Source organism: Leishmania martiniquensis, chromosome 24 (assembly GCF_017916325.1).
Source record: "Leishmania martiniquensis isolate LSCM1 chromosome 24, whole genome shotgun sequence".
Classification (NCBI taxonomy): Eukaryota; Euglenozoa; class Kinetoplastea; order Trypanosomatida; family Trypanosomatidae; genus Leishmania; species Leishmania martiniquensis.
The window spans coordinates 595,915-610,782 of NC_090159.1; the positions used below are offsets into that span (position 1 = coordinate 595,915).

Below are 14,868 nucleotides of genomic sequence, written 5' to 3' on the forward strand. Positions count from 1 at the left end.
GACACTTGACGACGACTGGCTGCGCCTTCCTCTTCGCCACTGTCCTCCCTCCCTTCCTCCCCCTCCGGCTGGCCCGCCCGCCCCCTGTCATGTCGAGTGGCCGTCAGCGCGACGTCTTCCGTTTTCCTCTCACATCTCTCTCTTCCTCCCCTGCGCCTGCGCAACGCTCTCGATCCCGCTCCACCCCACCTATCATCGTCATCGTCTTCACTGTTTTCTCCTTTTAAATATCTTTGCTGTCCGCTGGACTGCACTTTCCACGTGAGTGTGCGTGTATGTGTGTACTTCACTCTCTTCGACAGATCATTCGCATACACACACACAGACAGACAGACAGACATAGATGCACACAGACAGATGCATGCATGGAGATATTGACACGAAAGCCCTCGCTACCCCCCTCTTCGCTGGTCCTTTCTCGTTTCAAGGCACACGTGTATGTGCATACGTACGTGCACGTATCCGACTGTTTCGCCGCATTTTTTCCCTCTGTGCGTTTGTGTGTGCTATGAATCTCTAGCCCCCCTCCCCTCCTTTTTCCCCTGCCTGAAGCGCGCCCATTTTTCTTCGTTTCTGTTGTAAACGCACACGCACATAAGCACACAGACAGAGAGACACGGGGACTGGCACTGCCACTGACAGACACGTATCACTCTCACTCACTAACGCTCTGTCGCTCCTAATGGTATTGCTTTATTTGCCTCATTTATCTTTGGTTTCCTCGTACTTCCTCTCTTCCCTCTCTCTCGCTGCCTTTTTCAGTCTTGGATGACGACTTCTCCGCGCGTGCTCGTTGGTGTGCGTTACAATAGTTCTGACTCCTCTGCTTTTGGCCTTTGCGTTGCATATTTTTCTCTGTAGCTCCCTCTGTCCCCTTCTTCCCCAACACACACACACACACACAAGCGCGGGCTTCTCCTTTTTCTCTTCCGCTGTTGGAGGACGACTGCTCGCACCTTCCCCCACTCACGCCCCGCCTCTCTCGTTCGTTTCTGTCCTCTCTTCCCCCGCATGTCTAACCCCCCTTCCCCTCCCCCTCCCCCTCCCCCCGCTTGGTCGGCTGGTCGGGTGTTTTTTTCCCTGTACTTGTGGTGCTCGTCGTGGATAGGTTTGTCTGCATACGACTGTGCTCGTATGCCCGTGCCCGTATAGTATTCGACCTGTATGCATTTCTGTGCCCAACCCTCTTCACTGCCTCCTTTGGGCTGGGGGAATCTGTGCGTGCCTTTGTATGCCTGCGAACGCGCGCGCGCCCGCCCGCTCTCTTGTACCCCTCCTTCTTCTCTATCCATATCCCTGTCGCCATTCCTCCCTCAGCCCCCATAGACCTCTCCTTTCTCCATGTGCTCTGCCCCCTCTTTCTCCCTGGTCTTCTATCGTCTCCACGGGTCTCTCATGCAGATGTGCACCCACTCTATCATTTCATGCAGTGCGCGCGCCTGTGTGTGTGTGTGTGCGTGCGTGTATGCATGTGTGCTCAGTTTTTTATGTCATCGCTTCCTTCCGTAGGTCATCTCGCCGCGTTTTCCTCCTCCTCCTCCTCCGCTTCGATGGGGTGCTGCCTCTATGGAAATGACTGGCGACTTCGCCTCGTCCTCCGCTCTTCTCGCAAAGCTCGTTTTTTCGTTTATATTGGCCTTCCCCCCTCGTCTGCTGCTGCTGCTGCTCCCTCCTCCCCATGCTCCCCGCATTGCCTGCTAGCGCGGTCCTTGTAGGGGTTGCCTCTCAGCTTTGTTTTTGCATGCGTGCGCGCTCTGCTCTCCCCCGTTCAACGCAGCTGGCCACCTCGTCGCGGTACCAGCAGCTCTGCTCCTCACAGAGTCGGGGACGCGGGGAGCCCGCAGCCTGCCCTGAGGCGCTGCAGCGGACTGTTTCGTGCCTGCGAGCAGGTGCTGGCTGGCGGGCTGTGCGAAAGGGGCCTATGGCCATGGTCGCGCTTGTGCCAGCTCGCCACGAACCGCGCCGACGGCTCAGCAGATATCGACGCTTACTCCTGTGAAGGTCGTGCGGATACAGGTGAAGGTGGCGTGTCTCTGCTGCCACAGACGTATAGCCATACCCCACCTGTCGCGGCGCGTGCGGGCGAGCCATTCCAGTCGCGCCCTCCCCACAGCATCGACGGAAGCGGAGGTTATGGAGGTAGCGAGCCCCCCCACTCATCAGACGACAGCGTCGCACAGAAGGGGGCCCTGGGACGCGAGCGAAAGAAACGTGAGCGCCATGCGCACGCGCTGTTGACCGCACTTCACATGATGTATCGCACGTACCAACAGCGTATGCAGATGCCTGGGGGGGGGTAGGAGCGGTACGTGGGAAAAGGCGCGCGGGACTGCGTTCTCATCAGCCCCGAAGCGCACGTGCGCGAAGCAGAAGGCATCTCCTGTATCCAGCTGGGTGGCCTGATGAGGTGCAGGAGCGGGAAGCATCTCGACTACAGCCGGGGACTACATGGCCGAGTCTCCCCGAACCTAACATGCAGTGCCGCTGCGCTACTTTATGAAGCGCAGCTGCTTGAAGCGTCTCAGGAAGAAACATGAGATGATGGCAAGGTGCACGGTCTCCGTGGACCTTGACCGGGAGCTTTTCAGCTCCCTCCCTGACCCTGGCGCGCATGCACGTCGGCTGCCCCCTTTTCACCCGAACGGCAGGTGCCACTGCCCACACCCTCGCGCAGGACCCTGCAGGTGGCGTGTTTAGGTCGAGGCGCGCATTGCACTCGGGTTCTGTGTGGCGGCGGCAGCGCTAGTCCTTCACCAGAAAAAAAGAAGGGGACACGGAGAGCTGAGCAGAGCTCCGTGAGGTGCACTTCCCCGATTTGGCGGCAGAGTGCTTCATCCTGGACGGCGAGGGCTGCGTCGTCGTTGCGCTGCAGTCTGAATGGACTGAGATGCGTCTGCCCACCCACGTGTATACTTGTATATATATATATGTACATATATATTTGTGGGCGTGTGTGTATCTGGATGACGCGTGGCAGGTCTCGTGCAAAGAAGCTTAGCCCGTGCATTCCCGCGTTCTTGCCTCCCCCTGCCCATCTGCTTTCGGAGTTGTACGCTACCTGTGACTGACGCCGCTCTTTGTGCACGCTCTTAGGTCTGATGTATGGCGCCTCTTTCCTCTTTCCCCACCAACCCCTCATTCATATTTCTTATCTTTCCCCTCTCTGTCGGCGTACGCGCCTTGTGGTGCCGCTACTGCTTGCCTGCGTGGTCGATGACCTGCGTCTGCGCACACACATATATATATATATATGTATATGTGTACGTATGTAACTGTGTCTGCGTATGTGTGTGATATTTCTCGGACGTTTCTTTGCCATCGCCTTTCCGTGGCGGGTCGAGAAGAAGCAGAAGAGGAGAACGGAGCCTTAACGGAAAGCCGAGACGAAGGAAAGGGAGACCAGCTGGAAGGAGGTGAGGGGGTGGTGTTGAAGAAATGGGCAGCTGTGCAGCCTCGGGCAGAGGTGGAAGGCGGGGGGGCTGTGCCTCTCCACGCAGCGCTTTGCTCTGTACGGAATCGACTCCGCTTAACTCTCTGAGCTTCTTACTGCGCCGTAGTTCCCAACCACATCTTTCACACCTATTCATCCCTCTTTCTGAGCCACAGGTGGGGCGTGAGCACCGCACACTCATCGCTGCGGGTCTGTGTGCTGATGTCGGTCTGTGTTGAAGCGATGTCAGATCTTTTCTGTTGCTTTCCTTGCGTTTTTCTTTGTGTAGCTGTTTTCGGTGCACCTCTGCGGTTTGCCGTGCCATCTACGTTGGAGGCTCTCGTTTCTTCTCTTCTCTGCCTTCGCTTTTTTCTTTCTTTGACGATCACAATTCGTGCTCGATGTGCTTTTTTTCTTTCTCATCGTTCGATGACACACGGCGTGCTGCCGCGGCGCTGCCGTCTCTGCACCTTTCAGTGGTGCTAGTGAGCAACGCCTGTGAGTGCGCGCGCGCATGTGTGTGCATGTGTGTCTGACCCGCACTCGTGATCGCTCTCTCTCTCTTTCTCTATCTCATGACCTTCTCTTTTGGCGTGGCGTTTTCGAGGCGCGTAAGGGCCCTCGTGCCCTCTCCCCCCTCTCCTCATGGACGACCCTCTCTCTTTCTGTCTGCCTGTCTTTCCTCTTTCTTCCGTCGCTCACAAACTCCCAGACAGGCCTCTCCCTCCCTCCCCCCTGTGCTCTGTGGTATCCTCACTCCATTCCTCTTGGACGATTTCATCGAGGCCCCTTCTCACACACACACACACCTCTTCTCGAGGGCTTTGCTCTATTCTTCCGCGTCCTTCTCTACCGGCGAGACATCTTTTCCTTCCTCCTCCTCCTCCCCTCGATTTCCATTTGATTTGGCGCATATGTGTTGTGTGTGTGTGTGTGAGTGCGTGCGTGAGATGCCGTTTGCCCGACGGCGTGTAAGCAGGTGCGTCTCGTTCTACTTCCCTTTCTCTTATCGTGTTCCCCCAGCACCCCCCTCCCCCTCCTCTCCCTGATTATCGTTGCATGCGCGTAAGCCTTTCTGTGGGTATCCCACCATGCACATCTGTTTGGGACTGTTTTATTGTGCCCTCGGCTGCTGCGGCTGTTGTAAAACGCAACTACTGTGACGAGGGGAGGAGGGGAGGTGACGAGTGTAGTGGGTGAGGGGTGGGGGGCCATTGAGTCCAACGGAAGGCCGCCTCCTCCCCCCCTCTTTCTTACACACACACAGACACACAAAGGCCTACACATGTGCGTACGCGCCGATGGCCACCTCGCCCACTGCATGGATCTCAGTAGTAGTGCTCATCTCTCTCTTTCGCTCCCCTTTTTTTCTTCCCATCCCCGTCGATGACCCGCTGTATTACCAGACGGATACAGCATCAGCTTCCACTTTCGCTGGACTGTATGCGACCACCCGCCCTGGCCTCTCCACTTTTACACAGTCTTTAACAAGCACAAACGCACGGCGAAGCATCGCCTCCTGTGTGCCCTTTCACCATCTATGACAGAGATGGATGAAGAGAAGATGACGGACAGACATACGCGCACGCGTGCGAAGGAGAGCAGAGGGGGAGAGGAGCACCACGTGGTGATCTGCAGTTTTTTTTTCTCTCTTGATTCTTCTCTCGTCTGTACGGCATTGTTACCTCTTCCGTAGGTGCGCGTCTCTCTCCCCTTTCTCTTGTGCTCTTCTCTCGGACGTATGTATATATATTTTTTGTGTCTGCGTTTTATGTGCGGGCACGTGCGCGCCTCTGTGCGGTTGCTCAGCAACGACGCCAATACGAGGCGCCGTCGTGCATATTGTCCCTGTCGTGATACGACTCGCTTGACACCTCCCATCTCTGCTTTTTCTGTTGCTCACCAATGCGCTAAACGCCACGCTCTTGCACGCTACCGTTCTTTTTTTTGTTTCTCTTTGACACTCGTTCAGCGCGCACTATTCCCTCTCTTCCTCTTCTTCGTTGTGACGCTCTTCTCTCCGCCGTTGCCCCCCTTTTTTGGTTGCTCCTGTTCATTTATGCTCCTTCGATAGGTGTGTGCAAGAAAAAAAACATGCGTGCGAAGGCGTGTCTCTGTGCGTCTCTCTCCGTGTACGCCCTCGTTGACTTCTCTCTTCTCTCTCTGTGTTGCTCTCACGGATGCCCGTGTGCTGAAAGTGCCTATGTCTTCGTGCATGCACATTTTTGCTTCCATTGAGGTGTCTCACCGTTGTTCGTCCCTCTTGGCTTGTTGCTGTATCTATTTGTCTTGATTTAAGTCGTTGCTTTCGTGTGAAGTGCCGTGAAGAGCGCGGCGATCCGCGGCATTCCTCCCCTTCCGCCCTCTCCCCCTTCCCCCCTTTGCAGCCTCTCTCTCTCTGTGTGTGCTGACGTCGTATGGTAAAGCTCTCAAAGACTGAAAGAGGTAAACAGGCGACGAGAGAAAGCATGACGCATCCATGGGGAGGGGGAGCCCTGCCGTAGAGCAAGTGCTCTCCCCCGGGCCGCCTCCGGCGCCCATCCACCTCTCTTCAAGGTGACTCGGTCTCGCGTTCGGCACCTGCAGGAAGGAGGGTGAGGATGGGTGTAAGGGTGAGTTCGCTGGCAGGCGCGCGACTTTTGCTTTCTTTTTCCCTGGCGCTCTGGTGCTTGAGGAAGAGAACCGTGCCTACGTGACAGGCAAGCTGCCGGATGAGTCTTCTGTGCGCAGTGCTGCGAGGACTGCTCTCTCTCTCGCTTCTGCCCTCTCTGTCAGGAGGGCCCTGTCCCACTCTGTTGACAGCTCTCACTCTGCCCCCCCTTCGTTCTCTGAGGAAGTGCTTTGCCCCTGATGCCACGCGCGCCCTCATCTCCCTCCTCATCGTTTGCCTCGCTGCGTTTTCGTGCTTAGAAGCACACAGTTGACGCCGTGCTTCCCCCCTTCCCTCTCTCTCTGCTCTCTACAAGCACGCGCATCCACGGCGAACGGCCTTCACACTCACTCACACATCCCTCCCCCTCTGGCTATCGCCCTCGTTCATCCCCTCCCCCTACTCCGCCCGTCCCCGCCTTCGCCGGCGAGGACGCCTCGAGGCGCTTCTATCTCTTGTATTGCCCGCCTTCTTGTATGCACTCTCTTGCACGGTCGCTGACTCAGCAGGCTGCACACAGCGGGGCTTCCCATACCGCCGAGCAGCCCATCCATCAATACAGAGTAGGGGAAGAGAAAAGACCCATTGCCGTAGCCAGCAAAGAGTCTCAGTAGGGGGGTGGTGGTGGGGGGTCTGCCGCTCATGTCGAATGCGCCCGCGTCGCTACCTGCTCTGAGCGTCGGGGAAGCGAACGACTTTGGCCCACAAGGGGTGAAGGACTCGCGGCCTCCTAACGCTGGGGTGACTGTGGTGCCCCTGAGGCCGCACTTTTCGTAGTTGCCTCACCCGGTGACGTTGCGCCCGCTGTCGCACCTACGTGGCTGCACAGTGCGACGAGGAGCGGAAAAGGGAGCAGCACCACCGTCACTCGGAGACAGGCCGCTGCGTTTGCCATCGCTGCGACTGTCTGCCGCTCACTTTTCATGCAGCAGCACAGCGGCAGCCCACGCCAGTACACCGTCCCGTTCAACCTATCGCCCCCGACGCACACTTCCGCTCGTGTTTTCTTTTGCAAGGGCGACGGGGATAGTCGACAGCGGCTGCCAGAGCGACGGTACCCACCGTACACCATTGCCTGCTACCACGGCGACCGTGGTGGTGCCTGTGACAATGGTCGGCGACCGTGCTCCCCTCCGCAGGGCAGCCATCCTCACCGTGCGCTCACTACTCCTGAGACGACCACAGATGACAGGTGCGTAGACCGTGCTGAGGCGCGACCGTCAGCCTTCGACGTGACGCCTGCCCTTTTATCGGAGACGGCAGGGGAAAACACGCAGGTGCCTGATGTCACCACTGCCACGCAATCGACGCCGCTACCACCTCCGGCTCTTGAAGAAGTCTTGGCGTCGCCGGAGGTGGCTCGGCTCGTGCGCAGGCTTCGGCGGCACATGGAGGAGCTTGCAGAGCTCGCTGGAAGCACTAGAGGAGCAGTACGGTACTACGCATGAGGGCAGTGCAAGGGGTGGTGACGCTGCGAAGTGTGCACTGCCTCCTCTACTCCCAGCCGAGGTGGAGGCTGCTTACATGTCTGCTGTCACTAATGCCGAGCATCATTCCGGTAACCTGTCGGCAGCGCGATCCTGCGACGGTACTCGCGGCTCGACGACCGGCGTGGTGCTGCCGGCGGCAGCAGAAGGGTCCCAGCGTAGTCACCCTGGCTCCACCGGAAGCAGGGCTTTTAGGATGCGATGTGCCCTCTGCTCGAGCCCCGAGAAGGGCTGTGGCTGGTGGTGAACGGGTCTACGTAGCGGTCAACGGCGCTGTTGGGCGGCGTTGCTCGGCATCACCGGGGCACCCTTCGCCACTGGAAGGGGCCCCGCACGAGCGGCGCATTACCACCACCCCTCGACAGTTTCCAGCCGTTGCCTTCTACAGCCTCCGAGGCGGCCACTCCGATCTTGACGTCGCCTGAGTCTGCGAGCACGCTCAACTCGCCCATCGCCCTTTTCGGGTTTACTGAGCTACGCACAGCCAGTAACTATCGCGACGAGGGCGGCTCTGGCGGCGATGTAGCGCTAGACGTATCGGCGGTGCGCCGGCTGCGGGGACTTCGGATTGGAAATGGCGAAGGGAGCGTATCCATGGACCGTCCTGTGAGCAGCATGCGCAAGCCATTGGGTAAGGGATGTGACACTGGCGCTCCAGAAGAGCTTTGTGGAGTGCTTCGGGGGGCGCCCCGTGACGTCACTTCAGGCTCGCTCTTCAAAAGGAGGCCCAACAGCTGACGCCGCCGGTTGCAGCAGAAATGGCGACGTGAAAGCGGCGCTGAGTCACGGAGGGTATAGCGGGAGCAGGGAATCACTTATCACACTTGACGTCTACTTGCAGCGCATGCGTATCCCCTTCACCGACCAAGGGAGGGCGACGTCGACGAGGAGCCCCAGTCGCTGCCCAGCCGTAGCGACAGGTGCCGGAGAGGGCTCATTCATGCTGGCCTCCGGTGCGTCGATGTTTTGCCAGTCGCTTACGACGACGGCCACCATTGGTGCGTTGGAAGAGGATGCGTCATGCGAGGACGATATCGCGATGTGCGCGCGCGAGGTGAGGATGACATCGCAGCCCGAGGACACGCAGAGGAGGCCGTATGGGCTGCGCCCGGGCTCGATGAGGTCGGGGCGATCATTCGCTGTGCCACTCCAGTGGCCGAGTCGTCTGCCGTGATGCTGGACCAGAAGCTCAGTCGCGCGATTCAGTCTCCGCCGCCAGACACGACGCGCCGCCCCTCGACTGCGGCGGGGCAGATGAAAGCAGCGGCGGCGAAGTGGAGCACCTTCATGCGGCTGCTGCCGGCCGAGGGAGCTGACACTCCCGTCCTCAATGCCGGCGACGGAGTGTTGACGGACGCGCCGAGCTCCTATGCAGACATTACGGCGGCTCGCAGCTCGACAGACGCGGAGGTTAGTACCAGTGCAGCGATAATGAACCATGAGGTGGCGACCAACAGGAACGCTAGCGACTTCGAGGACACGGAGGCTGACGGTAAGAATGCAGCGGCGAACGTGGAGAACGAGGTGGGCGGAGATCGGGAGCCTAAATCCCCAGATTTCGCCGCCGCCATCGCAGCGCGCGAGACTGCATCGCTGCGAGCTTTGGGCCCTCAAAACAGTACCACAGAGGGTTCTGCGTTTGCCTCTCGTGGTCGCGTCGCCTGTCGTGGAGACGCTGTACCGCCCCGACACGGGCTGCGCGGTGCCACGGGCCCGGCTGCGCCGATCTCTAGATGACAGGCACACCGACGTGCGAGAGCCTCAGCTGCATTGCTACGATCGCCTCTATCCAAAGCTACTTGATGCTGCGAGCGATGGCAAGGATCTCCACCTCGCGTATTCAGCGGCGGGGCAGAAGGGTGGATGGCAGCTTGCACGATAGCGTAGGTTTCCCACTCGGCAAAGCCGCCAAGACGCTGTCCTTCTCTTTCCCACGCTCCAATGCACCGTCGCGGTTCTTCGACCCATTCAAACACCGATTGCTGACGTGGGCGGCCGCGTTCTCCTCTGCCGCCCCGCTGCCACCTCCGCGGCCAGACACCTCTGAGGCCGTGTGGTGCAGCTCTACGAATCCCGTGGACGCTGCTTCTGGCGCAGCCTTCTCCACTGCTGCAGAGTTGCTCTTGCGCACGCTGCTGCTATCACTAAAGTGTACAAACGTGGCAACACAACCGCACGCTACAGCGTCTCCCTCTCTAGTCCCCGTCGCCGCTCCACCTGTGCGGCGCTCGCCTTCCAAACTGCTCTGTGGCGGTACTACAGATGCGGCGCTCGTGCTGCCCACCGTGAGCACCACCGGCGACGCACTGCGCCTGTCTCGTCGCACACACTCATGCGGCTACACAAGCACTGCAGTGCTGACGACGGGTTGCCCTGGCCCGATATCGGGACCCAGCTCCAGCCACATGCCTGTGATCCGACGAGGCTACGAAGGGACTCCCACGGAGCGGTAGCGCTGGACGGAAGACTACGGCGGCACCACCATCACGGCTCTCTGGCGTTGCTGCGATGAGTGACATCACCTCTCGACATGGACAGGCCTACGAGCGTGCAACTTCCACACCTCTCTCACGCAGCGCCATAGCGCCATGGAGTCGCCAAGTCTCTGAATGGACGGGTAGGTGCACGCACACTTGGCCCGCGTTTGCCCGTCTTCTCCCCTCCCTGCCCCCGTCTTGTGGAGGGAGGACTTATCTCCTCTGTTCACTTCAGCACTTCTCTTTTGGGCTGTCGCTCCGCTTCCCCCTTTTTTCGCGTCCTCCTCTCAGGCGCACATGCGCACCAATGCCCGAGACGCTTCAGCGCTCCTTCTAGGAGGCCTCCTCAGCACCTCTTCCCCTCTGGTCCACCGCGAACCGTCAGCGTTCAGGCAAGCCAGGTGTGGCACTCATTGACCGGATATCGAGCGCTGACCGGTCCGCTCGTGTCGTGCGCGCATACACGCTGTATCGACAGAGGGAGGTTAGGGAAACTCTCTCGGGCCCGATGCACGTGCGCATGCTCACAATATTTTTGTGAGCTTGCGTGCGTGTGGCGTGCGTGAGGAGACGGCGAGCGGGTCTCGCATCTGCGTTGGGCACGTGCTCGAGCGAAAAGGAGAGGGTAGGTGAAAGGAGGCCCATCCACCACTGTGCAGAGCTCGTCGTCTGTGGAGAAGTCGCAGCAGCCACAACAGCGGCTCCATGAGCGCCAGCTGACACGTACTCGCGCGATGTGCTCCTCGTAATCCGCCCTCTCATTCGCTTCTTTGTTGTCTGTTGCTGTCCTCACCCCTTATTGATGTCGCTCTCTTCCGCTTCGTTCTTCCTGAGAATTTTGTTGTTCACCTTCAGCCTATGCGCTCGCTCCTCTCTCACCCTCCTGGCCCTCCCCTCTTGCAGCCATACGCGCCCTCCCCTCCCCTCTTCTTTCACCTTTCTGCCGCTTCCTGCCTCCTCCACCTTCGACGGTGGCTCAGGAGAAGGGGGAAGACCCGGTAAGGAGACGGCGCGTGAGGGCAATGGCGACAGACGAAGAAGCGCATGCCTGTGCCCGTGCCGTATGACGCGATCAGCTCTTTACCCCGTCTTACGGAGCTGCCTGCCCTTGCAGCCACAGGCACACGCATACACACAAACACCCGCCTTCCTCCTCCCTCTGTCTCTCTGTCTCTTCCCTTTTTTCCCTTGCCAGTTTTTGCACAATGGGGCGTGCCACTCCGTAGCGTCTCCGACGTTATTTTTTCTCTTCGCTCGCTCGCTCGCTCTCTTTGGAGCCCATCGTCTCCGTCTCTCCTCTCCTCCTCCTCTTTGTGGTCAGAGGAGGAGGAGGGGAAGGGTATAACGTTTATGTGCATTTATCTCTATACATATCTCTCTCTGCGTGTGTGTATTTGTGCATCCTTGAGGAGGGAAGGAGCAGCGCAAGAGACGCTCCCTCACCTTCCCCGCTTTCTCTCGCTGGGCTGTGCACCCGCTGGCGTTTCTCTGATGCCACGCTCCTTATTTGCGCTCGTGCTCGATTCTCTCAAACCCTCGTCGGCTCCCCTCCTCCCCCCTCTTTTTCCCCCTCTCTTCTGCTTTCCCTTCTCTTGAAGTGTCTTTCCGATCACGCCCTCTCAGCACCCCTTCTCTTTCGCTTTCCCTGCGCCACCTTCGATGACAGCGGTGATGGAGGTGGCGCAGCTCCTATGTGACAGAGGACACAATACCTTTTTCGTACAGCTTTCGTACTGCATCCGCCTTTCTCTACTGTTTTTCTTTTTTTGATATTTTTTTGCCCTCTGCCTGTACGCTTGCCCCGTGCAGCCTCCCTCCCTCTCCTTCGAAGGCAGCATCCCTCTCCGCTGAAATAGGCGTCGTGCAGCCGGGACAGCGTACACGTGCTTGTGTGTTCGTTCGTGTTCGAGATAAAGAGTCGCCGACCGGGCGCCGCAAATGAGGGGGGACCCTATGTGGAGCTCCTGCGCCATCGCGGTGCGGGGTAAGTGGATGCACTAAACCTTGCCTCTCCATATGGATCGGCAAGTCAAGTCGACCAAGCAAGCAAAAAAAAGAGACAAAGTTCGTGCAGGAAAGGAGTCCCCCCTGCCCGCCATTTCTTTAGCGCTCCCAGGCTTCATGCCGCCCGTCTAACCGTATGAGGGAGGAGAGGGCGCTGCCACAGCGAGAGACCTATCCGGCTGTGTCTCCTCTACGCCAGCTCGTACACATGCGGCCGCTTTGCAGGTGTGCTTGCGTGCTGGTGCTTGTCACCACCGCGTTAGTGCGTGCAAAACATGTCTGCAGAGGCCGGTGATGGCGGTCTTTTCTTCCTCTCCTCCTGCCCCACTCGGCGGTTGTGCTTCGCTACGCACAGGCACACCATCTCCACACTGGTCTCGCCCTCCGCCTGCGACGGCGTCTCATGCTCTCCCCTCTTTGCCTCTTCTTTTCCCCGCCTCCTCCTCCTCCTCATGTACCGCGCCTTTTATATGTTTCTCCTCATTTTGCCGCCACCGGGGCGTATGTGCCTCTCGGTGCTTGTGCGCGCGCGTGCGTGTCTCTCTCTCTCGCTTGTCACACACCGCTACCCACCCCTCCTCTCCTCCTCCTCCTCCTTGTCCCCCTCGCTCTCCTGCTCCTCCCTGACTTCCACAAGGTAAGAGCACGAGCATCGACTGCCCCTTTTACAGACGCACAGGCACACACCGTAAAGGGAGGGGAGGGGAAGATAGAGGTGCCTGCAGAGGTGGCGAAGGGAGTGTGCTGAGGAATCTCTCTTCAAGAGCTCCGGCGTTTGCGAGGGCGCCTGCACGCACCACTGACAGAAGCGCGACGTGCCTCAGCCGCCGTAAGAACACAGGTAAACAGCAGTAGACATATACACATAAAGCGGACGCCTGTGCCTGTGAATATCTGCCCCCTTTGCCAGCACTTCCATCAAGTGGCACGCGCAGTTGAACGGACGCTGGCGCTCGGGTTCTCCTCCGCCTCCCTATTGAGTCGGGTGATCCCCTCGTGGCGGCAGCAACAGCAGGGACTGAAACTTTCCAACCATGATTCTTGAAGGAGCTCCGGTGACGGGGCTGACCCTTCTCATCTCCACCGTCTCATCGACAATGGTGCGGGGCCAGTACACACGCTATCGTGGCACGGCTTTCGCTGCAGACACGTTGGCCGCCCCACTCGCCGGCTTCACGTTCACAAGGCGCCTCCTGCTGCAGAGTATCCCGATAGGCCCGCTGGGCATTTCTGTCATGGATATCTTTCTCACCATCAACTTGCTCTATCAGTTTCGCACGCTGGAACGGCGGTGGGGGTCCAACTCGTTTATGGCATTTCTCTTCAGCTCAGCCATGCTTGGTGTGTGCGCCGTCCAGCTCTTCATCACGGAGAGCGGGTCGAAGCAGCTGTCCATCGACGCTGTCCGCATCCTCTCTGCTGCTGGTACCATTGTTCCTTTATCGGCGCTGCTTACATGCTATCTTCGAGAGGTGCCGTCGCGGTCGACGTTGGCGATGCGCATCCCTGGCACGAACCTCACCATTTCAGAGAAGGCGGTGGCGCTGCTGCCGCTGCTGAAGCTTCTGCTGACCCCTAGCACGCAGCTGCAGGCGCAGACGTTTCGCCGGGCGGCAGTCGAGGTCGATGTGGGCGTGTGGACACGGCTGTGGTTCGCCCTTATCGGCACCGTCTTTGCCTTGATGTCAACGCGCTCAGGAGTCGTGCGCTGGTGGCTGACAGTCTTCACACGGTACGTGTGCCGCCCGCTGTTGCGCTTCCTTCGTCCGCTGACGGACGTCCTTTTTGGGCCGTCGTTTACTGTGGACCACGCCAAGCCGCGGAGCGCGCAGCACCAGCAGGGTGGCAATGGGAACTTTCAGCTGGGCGGCGGCAGTGCTCGCGGCGGCTTTGATGGCGCTGACGACACAGGTGTCGTGGACGGTGGCCGATACGTGGTGGAAAGCCTTATGGGTGACGACCCTCTTCAGGAGGTGCGTGCCCGCATGCGCGCGCGGCGACACAGGGCGCAACAGCACCAGCAGCAGGGCCCACTAGGCGACACCGTGGCCGACAGGGCGTCTGCCCCGGTGCGGCGTCGCAGCACGCAGGGGGAGGCAGCGAGAAACGAGGCGGTTGCCACTATAGAAGCAATCGGCCTCCGCGCATCACGTGATGAGATCATCGCAGCGCTGGACATGGCGGGAGGCAGCCTTGAGATGGCCGTGCAGATCCTTCTGGGCAGCTAAGGTGCTGTGAATGACCCCCTGTTATCACCACCACCACCTGTTGGAGAGCGCTCTCCATCCCTATCGCGCTGACGTTGCTCTTGCGGCGCAGCCATGACTGGGGAGACTCGTACGCACCATCTTTGCCCGCCTCCTTCCTCTCTCTCGCCTGATGCGCAGGTGTGAGCCACAAAGCTATTGCTCTTACCCCTTTCCACTCCATCTACTGCGTGGTCTTATAAAACATTATCCACTTGGCGCTATTAGTTATATCAATATATATAGTTGCCTGCGTAGGCGTGCTTGTGTGCCGCCCAAATGCTCTTCCGTGTATTACCTTCCCTCTCACTCGCACTCTCTCTCCCTGTGTGTGTGTGTAATGCACCATGCGTGTGCATCGGCAATGGCGTCCATACCCCCTTCCCCCTTTCTTTCCCCTCTTCTGTCTCCTCTCTTTCCAGTTCCTTCCCCGTCTCTCTCGAACTTGCCAGCACACAAAGGCACCACCATTCGCGCACCTATGCGCAGGTGCCCTTGCAACAGCGGAGCACATCGATCTATAGGCCTCCTGCGTCTATCCGTGCTTGGCAGCTCTGTGCTCCACTTCCCTTCA

General features: G+C 59.1%; 2 protein-coding genes across 2 annotated transcripts; both read left to right on the plus strand.

Moving 5' to 3' along the window:
• Positions 1–8,587: 8,587 nt before the first annotated feature.
• On the plus strand, positions 8,588–9,304 carry LSCM1_05115 (uncharacterized protein; the record flags this gene model as incomplete). Its single annotated transcript, XM_067322589.1, has 1 exon — positions 8,588–9,304. One exon carries the CDS (start codon positions 8,588–8,590, stop codon positions 9,302–9,304), a length of 717 nt encoding a protein of 238 aa, XP_067178452.1.
• Positions 9,305–13,082: 3,778 nt separating this feature from the next.
• LSCM1_05117 (uncharacterized protein) lies at positions 13,083–14,276 on the plus strand (the record flags this gene model as incomplete). Its single annotated transcript, XM_067322590.1, has 1 exon — positions 13,083–14,276. One exon carries the CDS (start codon positions 13,083–13,085, stop codon positions 14,274–14,276), a length of 1,194 nt encoding a protein of 397 aa, XP_067178453.1.
• Between the last annotated feature and the right edge of the window lie 592 nt (positions 14,277–14,868).